General features: G+C 36.1%; 1 protein-coding gene across 4 annotated transcripts in view; it reads left to right on the top strand.

Annotated features, from left to right (window-relative positions):
* The window catches only part of PCMTD1 (protein-L-isoaspartate (D-aspartate) O-methyltransferase domain containing 1), an 89,786-nt gene extending 63,226 nt beyond the window's left edge, over window positions 1–26,560 (top strand). For all 4 annotated transcript variants that reach the window (XM_066266116.1, XM_066266115.1, XM_066266113.1 and 1 more), the window contains 3 exons: window positions 12,329–12,500; window positions 15,196–15,319; window positions 23,507–26,560. In XM_066266116.1, the coding sequence (XP_066122213.1) occupies window positions 12,447–12,500; window positions 15,196–15,319; window positions 23,507–23,874 (546 nt within the window). In that variant the 5' untranslated portion in view covers window positions 12,329–12,446 and the 3' untranslated portion in view covers window positions 23,875–26,560. The remainder of the gene's footprint in view (window positions 1–12,328; window positions 12,501–15,195; window positions 15,320–23,506) is intronic.
* Window positions 26,561–27,137: the final 577 nt, after the last annotated feature.

Here is a 27,137-nt window from a genome sequence, read left to right as displayed (position 1 = left end):
CATACCCCTCACCCAGAGTCAGATTGTCCTCCGTCACCCTCTGTCTAGTTTTCTCTGTGCCCCTCCCCCTCCCCCTAACTCTCTCCCTCCCTCCCTCCTGCATCCTCCCTCCCCCCACCCCTGGTAACCACCACTCTCTTGTCCATGTCTCTTAGTCTCGTTTTTATATTCCACCAATGTATGGAATCATGTAGTTCTTGTTTTTTTCTGATTTACTTATTTCACTCCTTATGATGTTATCAAGATCCCACCATTTTGCTGTAAATGATCTGATGTCATCATTTCTTATGGCTGAGTAGTATTCCATAGTGTATATGTGCCACATCTTCTTTATCCAGTCTTCTATTGAAGGGCTTTTTGGTTGTTTCCATGTCTTGGCCACTGTGAACAGTGCTGCAATGAACATAGGGCTACATGTGTCTTTACGTATCAAGGATTCTGAGGTTTTGGGGTATATACCCAGTAGAGGGATTGCTGGGTCATAAGGTAGTTCTATTTGCAGTTTTGTGAGGAACCACCATACTTTCCTCCATAATGGTTGTACTACTTTACATTCCCACCAACAGTGTATGAGGGTTCCTTTTTCTCCGCAGCCTCTCCAACACTTGCTATTACCCGTCTTGTTGATAATAGCTAATCTAACAGGGGTGAGGTGGTATCTCATTGTAGTTTTGATTTGCATTTCTCTAATAACTAATGAAGCTGAGCATCTTTTTATATATCTGTTGGCCATTTGTATTTCTTCCTGGGAGAAGTGTCTGTTCATGTCCTCTTCCCATTTTTTTATTGGATTGTTTGTTTGTTTGTTGTTGAGTTTTATGAGTTCTTTGTAAATTTTGGATATTAGGCCCTTATCTGAGCTATTGTTTGAAAATATCAGTTCCCATTTAGTTGGCTGTCTGTTTATTTTGGTATCGGTTTCTCTTGCTGAGCAAAAACTTTTTATTCTGATGTAGTCCCATTCATTTATCTTTGCCTTCACTTCTCTTGCCATTGGAGTCAAGTTCATAAAATGTTCTTTAAAACCCAGGTCCATGAGTTTAATACCTATGTCTTCTTCTATGTACTTTATGGTTTCAGATCTTATATTTAGGTCTTTGATCCATTTTGAATTAATTTTAGTACACGGGGACAGGCTGTAGTCGAGTTTCATTCTTTTGCATGTGGCTTTCCAGTTTTCCCAACACCATTTGTTGAAGAGGCTTTCTTTTCTCCATTTTGTGTTGTTGGCCCCCTTATCAAAGATTATTTGACCATATATATGTGGTTTTATTTCTGGGCTTTCTATTCTGTTCCATTGGTCTGAGTGTCTATTTTTCCGCCAGTACCATACAGTTTTGATTATTGTGGCCCTAGAATATAGTTTAAAGTCAGGTATTGTAATGCCCCCAGCTTCATTCTTTTTCCTTAGGATTGCTTTAGCTATTCGGGGTTTTTTATAGTTCCATATAAATCTTATGATTTTTTGTTCCATTTCTTTAAAAAATGTCATAGGAATTTTGATGGGAATTGCATTAAATTTATATATTACTTTGGGTAATATGGCCATTTTAATTATATTTATTCTTCCTATCCAAGAACAAGGAATATTTTTCCATCTCATTGTGTCTTTTTCTATTTCTCTTAGCAATGTCTTGTTGTTTTCGTTATATAGGTCCTTTACATTCTTTGTTATGTTTATTTCTAGGTATTTTATTTTTTTTGTTGCAATCGTGAAGGGGATTATTTTTTTGAGTTCGTTTTCTAATATTTCATTGTTGGCATATAGAAAGGCTATGGACTTTTGTATGTTGATTTTGTATCCTGCGACCTTACTGTATTGGTTTATTGTTTCTAGTAATTTTTTTGTGGAGTCCTTTGGGTTTTTGATGTATAGGATCATATCATCAGCAAAAAGTGATACCTTTACTTCTTCTTTTCCGATATGCATGCCTTTTATTTCTTTGTCTTGTCTGATTGCTTTGGCCAGAACTTCTAGCACCACGTTAAATAAGAGTGGAGAGAGTGGACAACCCTGTCTTGTTCCTGATTTAAGGTGGAAAGTCCTCAGTTTTACGCCATTTAATATGATGTTAGCTGATGGTTTATCATATATGGCCTTTATCATGTTGAGATATTTTCCTTCTATACCCATTTTGTTGAGAGTCTTAAACATAAAATTGTGTTGTATTTTATCGAAAGCCTTTTCTGCGTCTATTGATAAGATCATGTGGTTTTTGTTCTTTGTTTTGTTGATATGGTGTATTACGTTAACCGTTTTACGTATGTTGAACCATCCTTGAGATTCTGGGATGAATCCCACTTGATCATGATGTATTATTTTTTTAATATATTGTTGTATTCGATTTGCCAGTATTTTGTTTAGTATTTTAGCATCTGTATTCATTAGAGATATTGGTCTGTAGTTTTCTTTCTTTGTGCCATCCTTGTCTGGTTTTGGTATGAGGGTTATGTTGGCCTCATAAAATGTGTTTGGAAGTATTGCTTCTTCTTCAATTTTTTGGAAGACTTTGAGTAGAATAGGAACCAAGTCTTCTTTGAATGTTTGATAGAATTCACTAGTATAACCGTCTGGGCCTGGACTTTTATTTTTGGGGAGGTTTTTAATAGTTTTTTCTATTTCTTCCCTGCTGATTGGTCTGTTTAGGTTTTCTGCTTCTTCATGACTCAGTTTAGGAAGGTTGTATTGTTCTAGGAATTTATCCATTTCTTCTAGATTGTTGTATTTGGTGGCATATAGTTTTTCATAGTATTCTACAATAATTCTTTGTATATCTATGATGTCTGTGGTGATTTCTCCTCTTTCATTTTGGATTTTATTTATTTGAGTCCTGTGTCTTTTTTCCTTGGTGAGTCTTGCCAAGGGTTTGTCGATTTTGTTGATCTTTTCAAAGAACCAGCTCCTTGTTTTATTGATTTTTTTCTATAGTCTTTCTGTTCTCTATTTCGTTTATTTCTGCTCTGATTTTTATTATCTCCTTTCTTCGACTGGTTTTGGGTTGTCTTTGTTCTTCTTTTTCTAGCTCCTTAAGGTGTGAAGTTAAGTGGTTTACTTCGGCTCTCTCTTGTTTGTTCATATAGGCCTGAAGTGATATGAACTTTCCTCTTATTTATTACTGCTTTTGCTGCATCCCAGAGATTCTGATATGTCGTATTTTCATTTTCATTTGTCTGTATATATCTTTTGATTTCTGCGCTTATTTCTTCTTTGACCCATTCATTTTTTAGAAGTATGTTGTTTAGTTTCCACATTTTTGTGGGTTTTTCCCCCTCTTTTTTGCAGTTGAATTCTAGTTTCAAGGCTTTATGATCAGAAAATATGCTTGGTACAATTTCAATTTTTCTAAATTTGCTGATATTGTCTTTGTGGCCCAACATATGGTCAATTCTTGAGAATGTTCCATGTACACTAGAGAAAAATGTATACTCTGTCGCTTTGGGATGAAGTGTCCTGTAGATGTCTATCATATCCAGGTGTTGTAGTATTTCGTTTAAGGCCACTATATCTTTATTGATTCTCTGTTTGGATGACCGATCTAGAGCCGTCAGGGGTGTATTGAGGTCTCCAAGTATGATTGTATTTTTGTCAGTTTTTGTTTTAAGGTCAATAAGTAGCTGTCTTATATATTTTGGTGCTCCTTGGTTTGGTACATATATATTAAGGATTGTTATGTCTTCTTGATTCAGTGTCCCCTTAATCATTATGAAATGACCATTTTTGTCTCTGAGTACTTTTTTTTTCTTATAGTCAGCATTATCAGATATGAGTATTGCTACACCTGCTTTTTTTGGGGTGTTGTTTGCTTGGAGTATTGTTTTCCAGCCTTTCACTTTGAATTTGTTTTTATCCTTGTTGCTTAGATGAGTTTCTTGTAGGCAGCATACAGTTGGATTTTCTTTTTTAATCCATTCTGCTACTCTGTGTCTTTTTATTGGTAAGTTTAATCCATTTACATTTAGTGTAATTATTGACACTTGTGGGTTCCCTGTTGCCATTTTATAAATTGCTTTCTGTTAGTTTTGTATCTTGTTTGATTCTTCTCTTTTGTTTTTCTATCATTTGTTTTTGCTTGTTTGTATTCCATACTTCTTTCTTCTGTTGCTACCTTTTTTAAGTCAAGTGTTTTTGTGGTGGTTTTTTCAAGGGTGGTTACCATTAAGTAATGAAAAGTGTACCTACCATATTCATTGTAGTACCCTTTCTTATGAGTATTTCTGCGCTTCATCGTCCTTTGCTACTGTTAATCTTCATCCTTTCTCCCCCTTTTTTTCTTTTGTTGTCACAGTTTAAGTTTGGTTTTATTGTTTTCTTGGTGGAGCTGTTACTTGTGGTTTTGTTTTCTTTTGTTCTTTGAATCTGGTTGGAAAACCCCCTTTAGTATTTCCTGGAGTGGGGGCTTTCTGATGATAAATTCTCTCATCTTTTCTGTATTTGTGAATATTTTTATATCTCCTTCGTACTTGAAGGATAGCTTTGATGGGTATAGTATTCTTGGCTGAAAGTTTCTCTCTTTCAGGGCTTTGAATATTGGGGTCCACTCTCTTCTAGCTTGTAGAGTTTCTGCTGAGAAGTCTGATGATAATCTAATAGGTCTTCCTTTATATGTTGTATTCTTCTTTTCCCTGGCTGCCTTGAGAATTTTTTCTTTGTCATTGTTTTGTGTCATCTTCATTATGATGTGCCTTGGAGTGGGTTTGTTGGGGTTAATAAAACTCGGTGTTCTGTTTGCTTCTTGAATTTGAGGCTTTAGTTCTTTCCACAGGCTTGGGAAGTTCTCATCTATTATTTGTTTGAGTATATTCTCCATTCCATTTTCTTTCTCTTCTCCCTCTGATATACCTATTATTCTTATGTTATTCTTTCTGATGGAGTCAGACAATTCCTGTAGGGCTTTCTCGTTTTTTATTATTTTTGAGTCTCTTTCTTCTTCTCTCTGTTGTGCCTCAAGTTGCTTGTCTTCTATTTCACTAATCCTATCTTCTATCTGGGCTGTTCTATTAGCTAAGCTTGTTATCTCATTTTTCAGTTCGTGAATTGAGTTTTTCATTTCTGTTTGATTTGTTTTTATATTTTCAATTTCCTTGGTAATATATTCTTTGTGATTGTTGAGTTGTTTTCTGATTTCCCTAAATTGCCTTTCTGTGTTTTCTTGTATATCTCTGAGTATTTTTAAGATTTCTATTTTAAATTCTCTGTCATTTGGCTCCAAGGCTTCCAGTATGTTAAATCTTTTCTCCATAGATCTTTCCACATCTATTTGTGTTACCTCTCTATCTTTTGTATCCATAATATTCAATTTCCTTTTTCTTATTGGCATCTGAAGGTGGTCTTGTTGATATTGTTAATTAGAATTAATAAAGAATAAAAAGGGGGGGGAAAAAAAATAAAAACACTCCACACTCAAAAAAAGTAATGATTTATTATTTTCCCCTTTTTCCTTTCTTCTCCTCCCCTCCTCTCACCTCTTTAGGTAAATATTGTGATGACCTGTGAATTATATTATGCTAAATGGAACAAAAACTGCCTATAACAGAGGGCCTGATTTGGGGTGAAGAGTTCAAGGGGCAATAAAGGGAGTAGGGACCTACTAAATGAAAAAAAAAAAAAAAAAGGAGTATATCTTAGACAAGCATAAAATGATTTGCTTGTAAGTGATGGTCGACTAAGAGATATAGTGAGAGGGATAAGAGGGAAACTGAAAAAAGGAGAGAAAAAATAATATTTAAAGAAGAAAAAAATAAAAATAATAAGTAAAAATCTGTTGTATTAAGTGGAGTGAAGACTAAATACAATGGAGACTTTGGGTTGGGAGGAATGCTAGTGAGTTAAAAAGCAATGTAAAAAGTACCCAAAATGCCACAAAAACAAACAAACAATGGAAAACCAAAAACAAAAGCAGAAAATAAAAGAAAAGAAAAAAAGAACAAACAACAAAAACAAAAAAAAACTTGAGTCCCAAATTAAATAATTTGTTCGTGATTGAGGATTAAATGAGAGGAAAAGTAAAAGGAGAAAAGAAGGAACGAATAGAAAGGAAAAAATAAGAAAAAGAGAGAAACGAAGGAAGAAAAAAAGGAAAGGGGAAAAAAACAAAAAAGAACAAAAAGAAATCAAAAGGGGAGAGAGTGAGAGTTAAGGGTTTTGGAGTGTAACCCTAAGGGAGAGTAAGGATGAAGAAAAGAAATAAAATGTAACACTCATGGGTAGTGTAGTTCAAGAAAAGGGTAGCATAAGATGGGCAGAGAATAAAAGGACCGAGATGGAGGAAATACAAATAAAGGCAATAAGAAAGAAGAGAGAAACAACAACAACAAAGAATTAGTGGAACAAGTTATAAAGTCTGTGGATTTTTCTTGATATTGAGAGGTTAACTTCTTCCTTTTTCTTTTCTCTCCCTCTTCCTGGTCAGTGACTCTGTACTCCAGGTTCTGCCCCTGTGTCACGCTTAGGTAGGGTTTTGCAGTTGATGGGATTCTATGGCAATGTCATATAATTGGCTTTAGTCTCGCTGGTAGTCAAGGCTTGTTGGCGTTTGTAGAGTCCAACAATGAGAGAGAGTTTGCTTTCCTGGAGTTTCTCTCCTAGTCTCCCCTTTCTGAAATAGCAGCCTGGTGATCCAGCTATGAGGCTGCCACTGCTTCTGTCTGGGGAGTAAGAGGCTCAAAGAGCTGGGAAATCCCCACTCTATCCTCACTCAGCCAAAGGCTCTGGGTAAGGCTCTGGCAGTCAGAGCCTCCAGCGTAATCAGGTGGGGCTGGGAGTCAATTGTTGTCAAGGTGACTGTTCAGCGCCTACCATTCAGTTGGACCACTCAACCCAGGCTTTCCACACTTTGTAGCCTGTTTTGGCTGGAAAGAAGATGCACTATTCGCTGCTTGCTATATAGATCTTAATATCTGCCAAGTCCCTCTTGTTAGGTATATCCCTGAATATGGAGACTCTGTCAATCAGATATTGCCTCCGCCCCTTTAGCGAAAGGCACTGAAAAATATTATGCCTCTTGTCTTGGATCACTGAACTGGGAGAGATCTTATCAATTAGAGCCCCGTGGGTGCGGGGTGCGTAGATTTCGTGGGTTAAGCTAATTTCAGTGATTGGATCCGCAGCTGTGCTCCAGAGAGTATTTCAGGCTGCCTACGCGCCCCTCGCCCAACGCTTGATTGTTAGCTCGAATGGCTGGGTGAGGTGCCCCGTCCACGGAGAGAATCTCCTGACTAGGAAAGACAGGTTTGGCGCCCCTCCCAGACTATGGCACGGGGCCCGCGGCTTCTCAGAGCACGCCGGTGGTTGCCGGCACTCCCCGGGACGCGGCTCGGGGCGTGCGCGGCTTCTCAGAGCACGCCGGTGGTTGCCGGCACTCCCCGGGACGCGGCTGGGGGGGCGGCGCGGCTTCCCAGAGCACTCCGGTGGTTGCCGGCACGGATGTGGCCGCTCGGGGTGTGCGCGCGGCTTCTCAGAGCACGCCGGTGGTTGCCGGCACTCCCCGGGACGCGGCTGGGGGGGGGGGGGGCGCGGCTTCCCAGAGCACTCCTGTGGTTGCCGGCACGGATGTGGCCGCTCGGGGCGCGCGCGGCTTCTCAGCTTGCCGGCACTCCCCAGGACGCGGCTGAGGGGGGGCGCGGCCTCTCAGAGCACGCCGGTGTTTGCCGGCACTCCCCGGGACTCGGCGGCTTCTCAGAACGCGGTTGGGGGGGGGCGCGTGGCCTCTCAGAGCACGCCGGCGGTTGTGGGCACTCCCCGGGACGCGGCAAGTGGGGGGGGCGTGCGGCTTCTCAGAGCACGCTGGTGGTTGCCGGCACTCCCCAGGACGCGGCGTGGGCAGCTGCACGCGTGGGTTGACTCACCACAGGCGTATTCCCTCCTCAGCAACAGTCCTTTTGCTTTCAGTGTGTGTGTGGAACTCTAGGATGCTCCAAAGATAAATTTTTCTGTTTCTAGTTGACAAATTTGTTGAGATTTTGGGGAGATCTGTCGGACGCGCTGCTCACGGCGCCATCTTCGTGACGTCACTCTGTTCTAGATATTTTAATGCTAACATTTAAAAATACTACACTTTTCTCTTTAATTTTACTCTGTTCCTAAAGTTTTGCTACTTTATATCTAGAAATAGTTCAATCCTTTTGAAATATTAGCTGAAGTTCAATTAAACTTTCAAATTTGAGTATTCTGGTAAAGGAAATTAAAATATGCCAAATGAAAGTGTAAAGATCCCAAATGCACATTAGAAGTGTATATTCCATTTGCATTAGAAGTTTTTTATAAATTTAGAGATCTAATTTTTCTCTAATGATCTTTTTTAATATTTTAAACATCAAAGCAAATATACTAATTCTCATCAGTGTTATAAGGGAAAACATCAAGTTGTTTCCTAGGATAAGGGTGACTTGTTTAAAATCATAAGAAAGGCTCCCAAAAAGTACCTTTCAGTTATATAGAACAGTTGATTTATTTATAAAAGGAAAGGCTTTGTATTTTTGTTTGTTTTTTGTTTTATTTTTTACAGAGAGAGTCAGAGAGAGGGATAGATGGGGACAGACAAGACAGGAATGGAGAGAGATGAAAAGCATCAATCATCAGTTTTTCATTGCGACACCTTAGTTCATTGATTGCTTTCTCATCTGTGCCTTGACCGTGGGCCTTCAGCAGACCGAGTAACCCCTTGCTCAAGCCAGCGATCTTGGGTCCAAGCTGGTGAGCTTTGCTCAAACTAGATGAGCCCACACTCAAGCTGCCGACTTTGGGATCTCGAACCTGGGTCCTCTGCATCCCAGTCCAACGCTCTATCCACTGTGCCACAGCCTGGTCAGGCTGTTTTTCTTTGTTTTACTATTTGAGTTTTGCTTTTTGGGGGGCAATTTTGGGGGGAAATGCATTCTGCAACATGAAACTTCAGTTATTCATAGTAACCAGTTTAGTAAAGCAACCATCCTGTTGATACAGAGTGCCATAGGCACTTTTGTTTTTGGTATCTATAGCTGGGCAAGTTTTGTCTTCTAGTCCTAAAATTTTTGTTGTTAGCATATTTAATTTGTCAACTTTGCGTTCATATTTAATGTTGGTAGGTGGAAAAGTTGACAGAACATTTATGTTTCCTACATGGTTTGCTTATTTAGTAAATATTGTTTGAGGACTGGAATAGGTGATGGAGATACAATTAATTCAGAAGAAATATTCAAAGATAGGAAAACTAGGAGACTGTTTCAAAGAGATGATTGTGTTAAGGAGAGTCTTGGAAGCTCTTGTTTACAGATGATAAGTACAAGAGCAGGTGCTTAAATTTATGTGTCTGTTGAAATACGTATGTCATATAAATACATACATATATATATGGACATAAATATAAAATAAATATTGAGATATTTTACTTTTTTTGTACTGAATCTTTTAAATCCCAGGTGAATTTTATTCTTACAATATACTTCAGTATGTATATCCACACTTTAAGGGCTCAAAATCCACATGTGGCTAGTGGCTACCATCTTAGATATTATGGCTCTGGATTGCCCTGTTTTATTTTTAAGAGAGCCTCTTATTTCTCAAGGAACCTTTCTCCAATTCCAAAGTCTTTTAGTTTTCTTTTCGTGCTCACTCTTCTAGAATCATTTCTTTTCTTTAGAGCATTTATTTACCATAGTTGCAAATTAATCTTTAATTGGGCAGATTGTTTGATGCTTGTCCTTGCCGAAAATGTAGGCATGGATGTTTCCAGTCTTTATAAACAACTGGTGCTCATCAATAAGTAGTATTTGACATAGGCATTTTGCTAATTACTGGAGAAGGTAACTTGACTAAAATCATACATTTAATTTTAGATCAGGCACTAAATACTTGCTGATTCATTTTGCTGGGATGAGGCTATGTAAAATATCATTAATATGAGAAGTAGTTTTAATTGTAAGTGGTTCCCTTGTAATGGTGTTTTTCTAGGTGATAGTTCTATAAGCTGTCATGTATTTTTAAATAGTAGGAAGCTTTTAAAACTATTAAGAATATTTTCGAGTTGATTAACAGACTTGATAGTAAAAAGGGGTTTAATAATTCAAATTTTTATTTAAATTTCCTGTTTACATTCATCCTTAAAACTATGACTTAAATTTTTTTAAATTAAATTATTTAAAACTAATGAAGATTTTTAGATAGACTTCATTAAAATTTTTTTTTTTTTTTTAAAGAAAGTGTACTCTGAGCTTGATAAAGTGATTAAACGACTGGATTAACAGTATCTAATTACTTAAAAGCCAAGAAATTATATTTTGGCCATATTTTAGACAATCATAAATTGTACCATAATCTTGAATATAAAAGAAATTAACAATGTTCTCTACAGTAGGTAAAGTTACACTTTTTTGTGTGCTAGCAAGTGGAAAGAATGAGATACTATTAAAGAGTTAGATAAGATTTTGTTGCAATTCTAGTATTTGAACTATATCTAGAAGGGATAGTAGGCATTTATCAAAGGAACAGCACATCCACAGATACAGTGTTTCAAAACACTTTATAATAGTTACTGTAAGCCATTAGAAGCAAATAATTCAATCTGTCTACAACATATAGCAGGGGTCCCCAAACTTTTTACACAGGGGGCCAGTTCACTGTCCCTCAGACCGTTGGAGGGCCGGACTATAAAAAAACTATGAACAAATCCTTATGCACACTGCACATATCTTATTTTAAAGTAAAAAAATAAAATGGGAACAAATATAATATTTAAAATGAAGAACAAGTAAATTTAAATCAACAAACTGACCAGTATTTCAATGGGAACTATGTGCCTCTCACTGACCATGAATGAAAGAGGTGCCCCTTCCAAAAGTGCGGCGGGGGCCGGATAAATGGCCTCGGGGCCGCATGCGGCCCACGGGCCGTAGTTTGGAGACCCCTGACATATAGTATGTGTGGGCAGGGGCAGAGCCAGGAACTGAGTCTGAAAGGATGACTTGACAATAGAATCAAAAAGAGCCTATATTCTAAGAAGCTTGAACCTATCCTGACCTGTAGGTAGCAAAGTGATGGAAGGGAGACCTAAAAAGTGTGAGCAGTGAGTGAGGAGGCAGTTATAGTAAAAGAAATGATGGGGCATAGACTATCTTAGTGTGAGGATATGGAGAAGAGATTATAGGGTCTGCACTATTTATTGACTCACCCCCACCCAAACCCCCTCAACCCTTCCCATCCTACTCCCACCCCACTCCATGAATACAGGAAATTGAGGACAGAGTGTAATTCTGGTACACTATTCTTTAACTGTCAGGGATCATAATGTGTCTGTGTTTTAATGAATTTTAATGGAAACTAACTGTGTATTAAGTCTGTTAATTACCAAAAGACAGAATATGTTTTACAAAGTAAAAATAATTGTGATTCAGTCAGTGTTATTTTTCACTGCATGATGAAACTTTTCATGTAAATTATTTCATCCTGAAATGATAGCCTGATTTTGCTGTGTGGTCATGTTAACTTTAATCTACTTAAAAATGAAAGAAAATATTTCATTAATTTTAAAAATGCGTACATGTTTTATTAGTGCATTGAGGTTTTAGTTATATGTCAGAGACTATTTTCAGGTTTGTCAGAATTTAAGGAATAAAAAGTAGGAGCCTAAATAGGAAAGTTTATAAAATTACAACTCTATACCATGAACCAACACTGTAACCAGGAACAAGTGGCCAGGATAGAATGTCCTTGCTTTGAAACCATCTTATTTCTTCTGTGGCACAGAGAGATCATGGGGCCAAAGCAGCAGTGAGAAAAATTACTATTCTTTCTGCTCTCTGTCCCAATCCTATAACATAATAATAGCTCTGCAAAAATGTATTAGGAAAATCTCCCTAACCTAGTGGTTGCATGGATACATGGTCACTCTGGTGTCTCATTCCTGACAAAGCTTTGTTACTGTTAACCACAGCAAAAAATGCCACGCACAGATGAGTACTACACCAGCCCTTCCCATTTCCACTTACCCTCAGTTTTTATTTTGGGAAGTCCAGTGGAAAGTGAAGTCTTTTCTCTTTTTTGATCTTTATAATTCTTATTCTTATATATTTGTGTGGTGTCAAAAGATTGGTGTTGTGATGGGCTTTTCATTATATTCACTTTTTAAACCTTAAGTGGGGTTTTGGTGTGACAAAAAAAAAGGTTAATGTTTTTAAAATAATTTATTTAATCAGTGTGAAGCTTCATGTGATATTCAAATCAAATTTTATAATAATATTTTATCCATAGAATTGATTTTGGTTACTTCAGTATTCCAAAGAACTGGATTATATTAAAATTTTTAGATCTAATTTTTTGTTTAAATAAATTAAAATATATTGTTATTCCATGCAGATTTGAATTCTGTGAACCTGCATTTGTGGTTGGCAATTGCCTCCAGATAGCATCTGACAGTCATCAGTATGATCGAATTTATTGTGGAGCTGGAGTCCAGAAAGACCATGAAAACTACATGAAAATATTACTGAAGGTTGGCGGTATTCTAGTCATGCCTATAGAAGATCAGGTAACTTCACTGTCCTTTTGCTTAATGGCACAGGAAACAAACACATTAGTTTAAGATGGGAAGTATAACCAGTAAAGGTACAATATGATTTTTAAAGAAGTACTCTTCAGAAGTCTATAGAAAATAATTGAAATGGACTCTTAATTATTTAACCAAAGCAGATATGGAAAAGACCCCTATCCTGGTATGAGAAGAGACTTGGTCTTTCATCTAAGCTTAGCTACTGTCTGTTTGGTACAGTAGACCACCCCCTTATCCTTGGTTTCCCTCTCTGTGGTTTTAGTTACCGTTGGTCAACCGTAGTCTGAAAATATTAAATGGAAATTTCCAGAAATAAATAATTCATAAGTTTTGTGCCACATTCTGAGTAGTGTGATGAAAGCTTGAGCCTTCCTTTTTCATCCTTCCTGAACATAAATCATCTCTTTGTCAATCATATCTGCACTGTATACACTACCTGCCCTTTAGTTACATAAGTAGCCATCTCAGTTATTAGGACGACTTTCATGGTAATGCAGTTACTGTGTTCAACTTATTTTACTTACAAATGACCCCAGAATGTAAAAGTAGTGACGCTGGTGATCTGAATATGCCAAAGAAAAGCTGTATAGTGCTGTGCTTTTTTTTTTTAAGTGTAAAGGTTAAGCCCTGGCCGGTTGGCTCAGTGGTAGAGCGTCGGCCTGGCGTGCGGGGGACCCGGGTTCGATTCCCAGCCAGGGCACATAGGAGAAGCACCCATTTGCTTCTCCACCCCCCCACCCGCTCCTTCCTCTCTGTCTCTCTCTTCCCCTCCCGCAGCCAAGGCTCCATTAGAGCAAAGATGGCCCAGGCGCTGGGGATGGCTCCTTGGCCCCAGGCGCTAGAGTGGCTCTGGTCGCGGCAAAGCGACGCCCCGGAGGGGCAGAGCATCGCCCCCTGGTGGGCAGAGCGTTGCCCCTGGTGGGCGTGCCAGGTGGATCCCGGTCGGGCGCATGCGGGCGTCTGTCTCTCCCCGTTTCCAGCTTCAGAAAAGAAAAATAAATAAATAAAAATAATAATAATAAAGTGTAAAGGTTAAGGTTCTTGACCTAGTAAGGCATTGTATTTATTATCTTACATTATCACAAGAAGAAGGGCAAGTACAGTACAGTAAGATATTTTTGAAAGACAGGCTGTATTTACATAACTTTTATTTTAGTGTGTTGAAATTCTGCTTTATTGTTAATCTCTTACTGTGACTATTTATAAATTAAACTTTATCATAGCTACCTATATATAGGAAAAATATATATAGTATAGAGAGTTTAATACTATCTATGATTTCGAACATCCCCTGAGAGTCTTAGCTCATATCCCCTGTGGATAAAGGGGATGTGCTTTTGTCAAGCTGCTCCCTCCTTTATTTTTCTTTCCTGAAGGTGTTCAGTTGAATGTGATGCTCTCTACTAGCTGCTTAGTTTCCAGTGTTTTTTAATTCTTGGAACATCTAAAAAATTCTTTTTGGAGTTTGGTTTGAACTGCTTAACTCCATTGAAGAAACAAGTAAATTTTTTAATCTTCATTTACTACTATGTAGACTCACTTGAAAGTATTTTTCACCTATTTGCCTGCCTGTGGTTTGGAATAATTAGGTATAACAAATATATGAAATACTAACTTATTCAGAAAATGGGTGGATCTTTCAAAAGCAAATTACTGTAAATGTTTATTAAAAATTTCTTTAATATTCATATTAACCTAAATCAGATGTTTAAATCACTATGCTTTGTATAGTAAAAGATAGATTGCCTAATATGACTGGGTCCTACTATGACATTTTGAAGTTATATATCTTGCAGGTCCCTTAACATTATACCATATTATTTGCATCTTAGTGGATTTCACCATTATTATGCACTGTGTAAATTGTTTGATGGTTATTAAAAAGACATAATATAAAAACATTCATTGAAAAATGTTCCTGGAAAAATGTTGTTACTTGAATATTTCTAGAGTTGTGATGCCCATATAAACAATCATTTTTTGTTTTTCTTTAAAGCTACATTTTCAGGCATTTGCAATATGGCTTCCATTAAATATTATATACTGTTATACTAATGTAAACCATAACAATGATTTTTATAATATAAATTGAATATTTTAACTTGATCAGGCTATGTACTGAGCTAATCTTTTTTTCCCAAGGACCGGTGGTGGTTGTTAGCTCAATAGGTATAACTTCTTATTCCTTTATGACTAATTACATTTATTAGTGAAATAACAAACTGAGATTAAGATCAGAATCTATATTTTATTACCATCACGGACAATCATGGAGTTAACTCATTGGCACAGTAATCAAAACTTGGTTTTATTAATATAATGCTTTAACCAAACAGCTGAACCTATGTGAGATGTATTTTGGGAGCCAATGGCAGGTATGGTTTGGAATTATACCCTTAGAAACCATCAGACCCCAGATATAATATGTAGAGGCACTTGACCATATTTGGATATTTCATTTGCATTGAAATATCAATCTTGAACAGCCAATATTTGTGATTCTTTCTTTGTTATTTTATAGTAAATACTTAAATGAAAGTAATTTGGTTGCATTTATATACGAGTGATTATATAGCAATCTTTAGCAAATATTTCATAAAATAAAATTGTAACTGTAAGGCAATTACATTTCCAGAATTAAGCTAGTCTATTTCTTTTTTTCCCTTCTATATAGTTAACACAAATTATGCGAACTGGACAAAATACATGGGAAAGTAAAAATATTCTTGCTGTTTCATTTGCTCCACTTGTGCAGCCAAGTAAGAATGATAATGGCAAACCAGATTCTGTGGGACTCCGTAAGTAACTGTTGGTCCTTTCCAATTGAATTGTGACTTCAACTCCATTGCTTGGGTTTTAATGGACTATATATAAGTAGGAAGAATTAAATAGATATGCAGTAATATATTAAATAAATTTATGTACTTTTTTTTTCCTTTTTGATAAATACTCTACCTTGCACCAGGCACTGTTAGTTGCCTTCATTGGAAGCATGGAAATAAGGGACAGGTCAAGCAAAAAATGAATTTATTAATTATAGTTGTGAAATTAGTATAACTTGTTAATTTGGTGGCATTTTTTTCCCTACAGAAGGACAGCAAACAGAATACCTTTTTTTTAGGCTGAAAAGAGCTTGGTCATTCTAAGACCAGAAATAAATTTTAGGGTAGTTGAAGTTTTGGCTGCTCTGTAGAGGATAGATTATATGAAACTTATACTTGAGAGAGAAAATAAGTGTTGATGTGGGTAGAGTTGGTTGTTTGAAGGTTTAGAGATAGTGGACTACATTGAATACGTTAGTGAAGGAAAAAGAAGCATCTGAAGTTTGACTTGAGCAGCTAGCTGACTGGTGGTACCACTTATTGGTGTTTGGATGATTAGGGGGTGGAATAGTTTGAAAATAGATGTAGGAAGATCAGATATTTTATTTTGGCCATGTTTGATTTTTCTGTTAGCATTATAAATGTCAGGTAGTCAGATAAGTATAAACCTACTGCATGAGGGAAGTGTAAATTGAGAATCCCAAACATAAAAATGGCATTTTATAGGATGAGAATGATGAGAAAAATTAGAGGACAATGGAGATTTCGAGAAGCGGTGTTAGGATTCATATTGGTCTGCCAAATTCAGAGATAAAACAAAGAAAGATGTATTTGCAGTGGAAGGGCCAGAGATACGAGAGCGCTGTGTATTGAATACCAAGAAAGAAAAGTGTTTCAAAAACGAGGAAATATCAACTTAGTGAGTGTTACTGAGACTTAGACATAACAGAGGTACCATTAAGTAAAATTCTTTGCCATAAGTGAACTTTACTATAGTAAACTTATTGCTTTAGTTTGGTTTTTAAATGAATTTATTTTATAAGAACCTGGCTTTATAGAGAGATTCAACTTTACTTTCAGTGTGTATTTTACCTTCATTTGACCTATATGATTTTATGGCACTTTGGGAAGATTTGAAGAATTATATGAGGTTGTGTTTATAAAGTGCTTGGCATGTAATAATTGCTTAATAAAGAGTAGTGTTGGGAGTTTGGGAAGGTCAGTAAGTTATACTTGTTCTCCGCTGTTCAAGGTCAGCCTTATTACCAACCAAAGTAGGTGGAAGATATGACTTTGATCTGCCTCCTTAAACTGGACAGAGTTACCCTCCCAGTTACAGGCAACACTGGCCAAACCCCCACCAAGTGTACTTACTATGTAAATAAGTGGGTTACCAGAGCCCAATGTGTGTACTTCTAAGTAGACATATTCTAATGGAAAAGGGAAGGAAAAGAACTGAGCCATATATGGCCAATTGCTTCTTACTCAGTCACAAACTATACAAGCCACTCCTGCCCTGAGGAGGAATGAATGTGGTGATACAGAGAGACCCATGTAGCTCTTTGGTTCCACTTTCTGTGAGTGTTGGTAGCATGAGGTCTCTTCCCAGCAAGGCTTTACCAGCATTCTTTTTTTAACAGGAGCTGCCATTAGAGGAGACACATTGAACTCTCTACAGAGTCAAAAGATTTATAAATTCTGACACTGCTCTTATTTTGCTCTCATTTAGAAAGCAGTTAGGCACTAGCTCTAAAAAATTTTGAACCTTTCATAATTCAGAAAGTGTCATCAGCTGTCTTTTTCAAATATACTTGTTAACATATTCTACTTGCAATTCTATTTACAAAAAGGATTTGTGTTAACCTATGCTGCAAATTGTATTAAACTACATATTATATAAGAAAATTAAAAATAAAATAAGCATGATTAATAATACACAAAGAGGCTCTGGTCAGATAGCCCAGTTGGTTTATTGTCCTGATACACCAAGGTTGAGGGTTCGATCCTGGATCAGGGCACATACAAGTATCAACCAATGAATGCATAAATAAGGGGGACAACAAATTGATGTCTGTGTCTCTGTCTCTTCCGCTCTTTCTCCACCTCCTTCCCTCCCTCCCTCCCTCTCTCGCTCCCACCCTCTCCTTTACTCTCTCTCTAAAATCAATAAATCAGAAATAAAGGATTATCAAAAAGACTCATTCTAATAAAAATACAAAGTTACTCCACTGAGATATTAAATTTAAACTTCCCTCCAGTTTAGTCAAAATAGATAAATTTCAGATATGCTCTGGGGTCAAAAGTGACTTCTTTCTAGCACCAGAATCAAGTAATTGTCACTTATATTCACATGCATTATACAATTATTTCACTGCAGCTTACCTTTCTTGTTGGCTAGAACACACCTCTGTGTGTATGTATGTGTGTGTATGTCATACACACACACATATATATACATGTATGTATGTATAAATGTATATGTATGATATATAATTACTATAGTTTATAGTAGACTATACTATAATTATTGAATACTTAAGCTCCTTGCTAAAAACAACAATAGTAACAAGGTAAAATTATTTTTTCCTTCCAGTTTTTCAAACATCAGAATTACAGTTTATAACAGTTTTGTTTAACCTATCATGACTGGTTGGAGAGTCAAAAGAGAAATGATAGAAACATTCTCTGACACAGTTTGGTTTTATAATGGCCTAACCAATAAGTATAATATGCACTATATATAACTATTTACAGAGTTCCCTATAGATTTCTGCAATAGCTATTTAAGTATTTTATTTTATAACTGACACTATTATTAACTATCAGCATTTCTCTCTTTATCTGACAGTTTTTCTAGTATAGTTTTCTTTAGAAAAGTCTTGGTTGTAAATGTGGTTTTATAGAAACATTTTATTAATGCTACAGGTGATGATATGCTTTAAATGAGTGATTTTTGTTCTCCTTTGTAAGGATGTCAACACAAATAGATCTAGGTAGTTAATAAGATTGTCATTGGTTGGGTCGATTGACATGTGTAACTGAATGTAAAGTAGGAATAAATTTGGTAGAAAAAGATAAAAAGGGGGAAGAGCTTAAATATAAAAAAATTCATCATACCTTTGAAATATTTATGGTAAAATAATTTGTCTAAATTTTTTATCAAAACAATCTGGGCGGGGATGGGAAGAGAAAGTGGGAGTGTTGGTGAAGTAAGATAGCTGTTGAAGCTGACTGCCGGGTCTATGCGATTCATTATACTGTTGCTTATCTTTTTAAAGTCTAAAATAAAGAGAAAAAAGTCATCAGTTACCAACAGCAAGTTATAAAGATGAGACAGAAATATCAGTTTCTAAACAATAAAAAACTTCATATAGTAATGTTCACAGAATGAAAAAATTTTGAAAATTATTTTCAAAGTGTAATAGGATATATGGAGAATGAACAAGTTTCCCCTTTTGTTTGAATAGCTTTCTGTTCACAGAACATTTCATTATTAAAAGGAGTTAAATTCTGAGTGAATATTAGTACAAACAAAAAAACTTAAAAAAAAAGTCATGTGCAAATTATTTGCCAAATATTTTTGTAGCTATGAAACTTCTCATATGAACAGTTACTAAAATGTAGTTATAATTGTTCCTCATATTCATTACTGATATTTATTCAACTTAAAGTCATATTTTTTTATCTAAGACATTCTAAAACTAAGGATACACTTCTTAAAAGTTCAGGGCAGGCCTATTAAATGAAGTGGTAAAGGAAAAGTATGGTACATCAACAAAAGGAAAACCTTGTTTTCTCTATATACCACCCACCAAGTTGTGTAGAATTTTCCACACTGAGCAATTCTCGAGTTCTTTGTGGATAGCAGCAGGGAGTTCCTTTGTTCTAATTCAGTTCTGACATGACCTGGTGTTAGTTCTAGACCCCACAAGTTAAGGGCTTTGTTGTACAACACTCGGCTCTCTTCCTCCAGCTGCAGATGCCAGTTGCAAGTCCAGGTTGTCACCTACATTTCTCACAGCCTGGCTGTAAATTAGCGGTTCCTGTGACCTCCTCCTAGAATTTGGTAATTTGTTAGAGTGGTTCACAGAACACAGGAAAACAGTTTTCTTACTCAACAACCTGTTTATTATAAAAGGATCCAACTTATGAACAGATGGAATTGTTGGTGCATAGGGCAAGGTATATGAGAATGACATAGAGCTCCATGCCTTCTCAGGGTACGCTTACCCCTCCAGCACCTCCACGTGTTCATCAGCCAAGAAGCTTTCTAATCACGATTGACTTCCCCTGAAAACCAGCCCAGCATCCTTAGGGATTTACCAACACACACATTATTAATGTAAACTCAGGTGGAACTTCTTATGAACAACAAAAGATAACTTGTTTCATTGTTATGATCTTACAATTCAAAGAATTTTAGGTGTTTTAGGAGCTCTGTGTCAAGCAAGGAAAGCTATATGTATATTTCTTATAAATCACATTATCACAAGGGACAAAAGAAACTCGATAAATTTTGGCACTTGAACACATTGAGCTATATGAAGTTACTGTTTTTTTAAGTTAAAAATGGCCAAAAGTAGTCTGTTTTATGGCTTTAACTTAAATAATATGCCTTTTTTTTTTTTACAATATTTATTAACAAATGAAAATGAAAGTCCTGGCTGCTAAGTTCTTATAAAATCTATATAGAAAGAATACCTTTTGGAAAACAAGTAGAGAGACATGTATTAGAAATTACCTTAATTATAATGGAGTGAAAGCTTCAATTCAAAATAAGATTCTTAGCAGTCAGGATTAGTATTGTCTGGGCCATTAAATTCTTATCTCATGCCTGACCAGGTGGTGGCGCAGTGGATAGAGCATCGGACTGGGATGCAGAGGATGCAGGTTTGAGACCCTGAGGTCGCCAGCTTGAGCGCGGGCTCATCTGGTTTGAGCAAAAGCCCACCAGCTTGAACCCAAGGTCGCAGGCTCCAGCAAGGGGTTTCTCAGTCTGCTGAAGGCCCATGGTCAAGGCACATATTAGAGGGCAATCAATGAACAACTAAGGTGTTGCAACACGCAATGAAAAACTAATAATTGATGCTTCTCATCTCTCTCCATTTCTGTCTGTCCCTGTCTATCCCTCTCTCTGACTCACTCTTTGTCTCTAAAAAAAAAAAAAAAAAAAATCTTATAACTGAAGCATTAGAAATAAGGGAATGTCAAAGGATAGAAAATGTTGGGGATTTTTTAATAGGTAGGACTGAGAATTACCTAAAAGGTTTTGTATCATTCAGAAGAACTTTGTGATGAAGCTCATGCGGATGCTTAGTACTTTAGAGTTTTAGAAGCTGCCAAAGTCAAGTCTGAATCCCTTTCCACTATAAAGTTCAGGTAGTATGACAGTTTAGGGTTGAAAGGTTCGGCTTCACCTGTGGTGGCACAGTGGATAAAGTGTCGACCTGGAACGCTGAGGTTGCCAGTTCGAAACCCTGGGCTTGCCCGGTCAGGGCGCATATGGGAGTTGATGCTTCCTGCTCCTCCCCTTCTCTCTCTCCTTTTCTCTTTACTCTCTCTCTAAAAATGTATAAATAAAATCTAAAAAAATATAAAAAAATAGGGTTGAAAGGTTCATCGGTTAAGTGTCACTGGAATAGCAGACAGGGTTGGCAGACAAAGAACATAATTAAGGTGTTAAAAGAGAACACCAATCATGTGAAAGGCTCAAGACCAAAGACCAGATGAATTATAGCTATTTCTTAGTTCCTTTATAGTGTCCAAAACTCTTTTGGATTTTTTTCCCACCCTTGGCTATTGCAGAGCTCACTCTAGCATGGGACTTTCATCTCTGTTAATACATACACCCTTTGGGGTGCTCTTCTGGTCGTTGCCTGCCATGGTGGAACAATGACTCCCAGATTTCTGTCTCCAGCTCTGACCTTGCCCGAGTCCCAGAGTCATTTATTTAACTGCTTGGTTGGAAAGGAGCATAGATTTTACAGTTAAATGCTTGCATTCAGGTTCCAACTCAGGTCACTTATGACCTCTATGACCTTGAGCAAGTTACCTCTCTCTACTTCACTTTCCTCATTTCTGAATTGACTTATTGTGTATAAAACTTTGAAATAAATGGTGACTTGCATGTCATTGTTGTTGTTCCTGAAATCTTCATTTTGGATTTCAGATTTAACACAGACAAAACAAGGTTTTTTTAAATTTTTTCTCCCCAAACTGTTCTTCTTTGTCTGTCAGTAATTGACATTAGCATCTGCCTCATTGTTTGGGCTCAAAACTCCCACATTCAGTCCCTGTTCATCTTATCTTCAAAATATATTTCAAATTTGTCACGTCTCTCCATCTTTATTGCTACCCTCCCCCACTCCCATCTCCATCAAAGTGTGGTCACATTTCACTGGATTACTGGAGTGTTCCAGCTGACCTCCTACTCCCTTTCTCTATAGTCCATTCTCTATAGAGGAGGTAGAGTATCATTTTCTTTGCATTATAACGCTTGTCTTAAAACCTTTCAGTAGTTGCATGACAAATATAATATACATTTTTTTACTGAGGCCTACAAGATCATACATGATCAAATCTCTTACTATTTTCTTCCAGCCCCAAACTTCATATAGACTAGCCTTCTTTCAACTCCTTGAGCATGCTAAGCTCATTTACCTCTTAGGGCTTTGCTATTCCCGCTGCCCCAAGATATTTACATGGCTGTTTCCTCATGTCATTTAGGTCCTAGTTCAGACATGACATCTTCAGGGAGACTATCCAGTTTGTAATTGGGCATAGCCCAGGGCACTAGGGTATGGTGGGAAGAACAGAGGAAGCACACTATGAACCACATATACTAGTGGTCCCCAAGCCCCGGGCTGTGGACCGGTACCGGTCTGTGGGCCATTTGGTACCAATCCACAGAGAAAGAATAAATAACTTACATTATTTCCGTTTTATTTATATTTAAGTCTGAACGATGTTTTATTTTTAAAAATGACCAGATTCCCTCTGTTACATCCGTCTAAGACTCACTCTTGACGCTTGTCTCGGTCACGTGATACATTTATCCATCCCACCCTAAAGGCCAATCCGTGAAAATATTTTCTGACATTAGACCGGTCCGTGGCCCAAAAAAGGTTGGGGACCACTGATGTATAGGATGGCTACTGTGCAGGGCTGGTACCTACAGAGCTCCATTGGGGGGATAAATCGAGGAAATGCGAAGGTTCTTCCCCTCCTAGAGCTCACACTCTGACGACAAAGACCATAAATGAATAACTAAATCAAGGCGGGCTTTCTTTCAAATGTTATAACAAATCGATTTGGAAGGGAGGTGTCCAGAAAAGAGTGCCAAAAGTAAAGAAGTAAAAAATGATGAATTTTTAATGCAGTTCAACTGAGGAAAATTTTGTTTTGTTTAGGTTAGGTATTTAAGAGGATCCTTGATTATAGCTTTTAATTTCCACAAGGATGGAAACTAGGAGAAATGAATTTCAGTTTGGGACTAGTGATTTTATTTATGTATAAGGTATTGGAACAGGCTACAAAGAAAAATATGTAGTTCTAGGGCTTATGCATTTGTGTATCTCTGGGAGATGGGAGTGAAACAAGAGGATATGTTCCCACTCTGTGATGCATTTGATAGAAGTAAATATCAATGAAAAATCTGTAATTTTTCTTTGAGTTATTAAGTGTTTCCTTACAGCATTTCTGGTGGCACTTTATTGATTTACAGAATGGTGGAAACTGTGAGTGTGTGCATACACGCACACACACACAAACTTTAGAGCTTAGACTTGGACAGCTGTTCAAAATTGCCTTTGAGTTTTTAAAATAGATTTAGTTCAATGTCAGAAAGTATCTAATATGTAGGGTGAAATCCCTATTCTTCTTTTCCTGTAACCAGTTAATTCTCGTGTACTCTGTTTATAAGTTTTTATTTTTCATTTCAAAGAATTTTATGGCTTTACAAAGGGTCACACACATCTATCCATAAGCCTCTGCACTGTTCACTGTCCTCACAGTGGAGCCTGGCATTTGGTAAACATCTTGATATCTTTGTTACTTAAAGTCAAAGTTTGTATACTTACTGTTTTCTAACATTCACTAAGAAATACATGTTTTGTTCTGTGACGAAATGAATAATATATATTTTTATGTTTTGTTTTTTTATAGCCCCCTGTGCTGTTAGGAATCTGCAGGACTTGGCTCGGATTTACATTCGACGCACACTTAGAAATTTCATAAATGATGAGATGCAGGCCAAGGGAATTCCTCAAAGGGCTCCACCCAAAAGGAAAAGAAAGAGAGTCAAACAGAGAATTAACACTTATGTGTTTGTGGGTAATCAGCTTATTCCGCAGCCTCTAGACAGTGAGGAGGATGAAAAGATGGAAGAAGATAACAAAGAAGAGGAAGAGAAAGATCACAGTGAAGCCATGAAACCAGAGGAGCCACCACAGAATTTACTGAGAGAAAAAATCATGAAGCTCCCCCTCCCTGAATCTTTGAAAGCTTACTTGACATATTTTAGAGAAAAATAATTTAAATCATGAAGAATACCTACTGATAATTCCTTTAGTATTGAAAATGTAGCATTTGTTAGAAGTTAAAAGAGAAATCTTTTATCAGCGACTTATGGTGGGGAAAAAAAAGTATAACTGTTTCTGTCTTAGTAATAAAAATGATGTATTCAGTGATTAAAAAGAATCCCTTTTATAAAATATATTTTTCTTTAAATCTTGGAAAAATTACTGTTTTAACTCAGTGATTTTAAGAGTGGAATGCAACAATAGTCAAGACTGTACTATAAATCTTTTTCTGATTCCTTGCAGATTTGTAGTAGTGAAGGTTAGACTTAATTTTATATAAGGTTAACTAATTGTTAAGTGTATATAATCTTATTGGAATTGCAGTTGTTTGCCTTTCCTCTATGAAAACTTTATTACTTAATAAAGAAATCAAATGCTTTGTAGACCCATTTACCTTACTTTTTTGCAATCACCATTGCTGAGTTACTTTAGATGTATTCCGGGCAATATATGAGTGCAATAACAATAAAAGTATTGAATAATTTAGCTTTAAAAAAAGTTTCTTGAAATTTAGTAGCATTGCTACTTTTGCTTTTGAATCTATTGCCAAAAACATGGGGAAAATATCTGCTTCTCTCATAGAGATTTTAAGAGCACACATCAGGTGGATATTAAAGTAAAAAGCATATGCTTAATACAACTCTTAATTTGTATGGACTCAACGTTTTCAGTATTTAAAAATAAGGTATATTACTCTCTGGAGTTCTAGAAGATAGTATATTTAGGACTTTTCTATAATCCACTGTATAAAGTATTTGGTTTAAAAAAAATCCATTTTACTATATGACTGTTGATAGCACAGTGAGTGAATGGATAAGCATGAGTGATGGCCACTTCTGGATAATGCAGAGTAGCCGGACAGATTTGGTCAGCAGGTGCACTTTAGCAAATGGAACTTCTAGTTCATTGGAGTATTTATCTAGCTTACATTTGCTTTAAGTTAATTTTTGTAGTATAATATTCATAGAAATTGTAGATACATTTTGCTTTGAAAATCTAGTTCAGAATCACGTAATCTTTGGGAACTATACTATGCTCATTTAATTTCTTCCCATGTCTGTTTCTTTTAATAAAATTATAATGATTTTAATTTTTGCTTAGTTTCACACTTAAACTAGCTATTATTTGAATTTTAGTTGTGGCCTCTCAGAGATAGCACAGGTAGTAAATGCCACTTTTAGTATCTTTTTGTTATACTAGGGCCTGAAAACAGTCATTCCTTGTTAAGAAGGTGTACAGTAAACATATTTAGTAATTAGTGTTACAAGGGTTATGTACTTTTTAAAAGGAAAAATTTGAGAGGAACACTTAATACCACTAGCATCACTGTTAAAATAATTAAGTATGCTTAAGGAACCCCAGCCAGTGTATATACAGTGAAAGGATTATTATCTCTGCGAGTATTCAGCTGTTAGTAATACATAGATGGTTTCAAAAATGGCAGGTTTTGTAATTCCACACATCTGAAAATAAATGATTAAAATATTCTAAGCATAAATTATACCAAGTAAATTAGAATATTTTAGTCACGTGATAGATGATTTCATGGAAGGTGTTTATATCAGTGACTGAGGCTAGAGATAGGGATTGGGGCTATCTCCACAATTTTACTCAGTTGATTTTTAAGCTGTTAGTGTTACAAATTGCCCCATCTCATTTCTGTCAAGGAAGAAAATAGTTTCATACAATTGTCATCTATTAGACATGTTCATCTTATTTTGAATTAAATACTACTTTTAGGAATTTAATCTTAAATTCTTGGTGCCCACGTAGTTTAATCTAGCACCCTTATACACACACACACACACACAGAGTTATTTTTGAAGCTAATGCCCAGATATGTAAACATACATATTCTAGAATGATTTTACTATCAGGAGAGATTTTTTGTTAAGGCTAAATTTAAAGATTGACTTTTCCATAGTATCTTTCTGCTGACCTTGGAAAAGTATACAGTACATTTTCATGATTGCATATTTTTGTCATTGAAATGTATCTTTTTGTTTTTAAATTTATTCATTTTATAGTTGTGACTTATTGACTTTAAATAAATAGAAATAAAAAATGAAAATTCAAGTGAAAGCCCTTTTATGTATTAGTATAAAAATATTAGAGTGATTAAGAATATGTTGGGTTTGTGTTTTCTTGATGCATTCATGTTTACTTTAGTATAGGTAATCATGCTTTATAAATGGAGAAGTAGCAAATAAAAGATGAAGTAAAATTAACTGAAAAATGAGGAGGGACATATTCATGTGATTTTATAGCCAGATAAAAGAAATAATCTAATTTAGTTAATTGTTTTGCAAGAGAAAGTAGGTAGCATAGTTCTAAATCAGACAGCTGATTGGAGATGGCTTGAAACAGCATCCATCATCTGATAAATCCCAAGAAATTTGTCAAGTGGCACTGTAACTACTAAGAACATAATTTAAATCTAGACTGCTTTTTGGTCAATAAGTTGGTTCTTGTATTAATAAAGGAAAATGTCATTTATATGGCATATGTAGTGGTTAAAATACAGAAAAATTTAAGTGTTGGTTTCTAGCTGTTTGAGGGGATAAAAGTGAAACAAAACCTGTTAAATTATTGGAAAACTTGGAAAATTATTTTAAATAAACAATTGCACATAAATCAACATTTTTCAGTGGCCTGGCTTTATTTTTATAATTTAAAAAAACTCAATACACATATGGATATATGCTGAATTACAGTTACAGTTGTCTATTTGGACATCTAATTTCCTTTTGATTAGTATAGTTTTTTTTTACATTTTTATGAAATAGTACATAGACATCAAGGATATTTATAAAATACATGTGAAGTATAAAGAATAATTCAATGTATATGTAAATACAGCAAGTTTTCACTTACCATCATTGATGTTACTGGAAACTGACTTTAAGCGATATATGATCAAATCAATTTTATTATAGGCTAATTGATAAAAATAGGAATTTCTACCTTTTATTTCTGTTGAAACATTACCAAACTAATATATAAATAGACCCCAAAATACTTCTAATGTGCAACATTAAAGTTAATATGACTTATACATACATTTTAAAAAGATGAATAAAAACAACCACTGTTTAACAACCCGTTTATTCCAGTTTAGGGTTGCTGGTAGCCAGGAGCCTCTCCTGGCAGCTCAAGGAGCAAGCTGGGACAGGTACCCTTCCATTACCGGGCACGAGTGCAGACAATTTAAACAT

Source organism: Saccopteryx bilineata, chromosome 3 (assembly GCF_036850765.1).
Source record: "Saccopteryx bilineata isolate mSacBil1 chromosome 3, mSacBil1_pri_phased_curated, whole genome shotgun sequence".
NCBI lineage: Eukaryota > Metazoa > Chordata > Mammalia > Chiroptera > Emballonuridae > Saccopteryx > Saccopteryx bilineata.
This window is presented reverse-complemented; position numbering and strand designations above follow the sequence as displayed.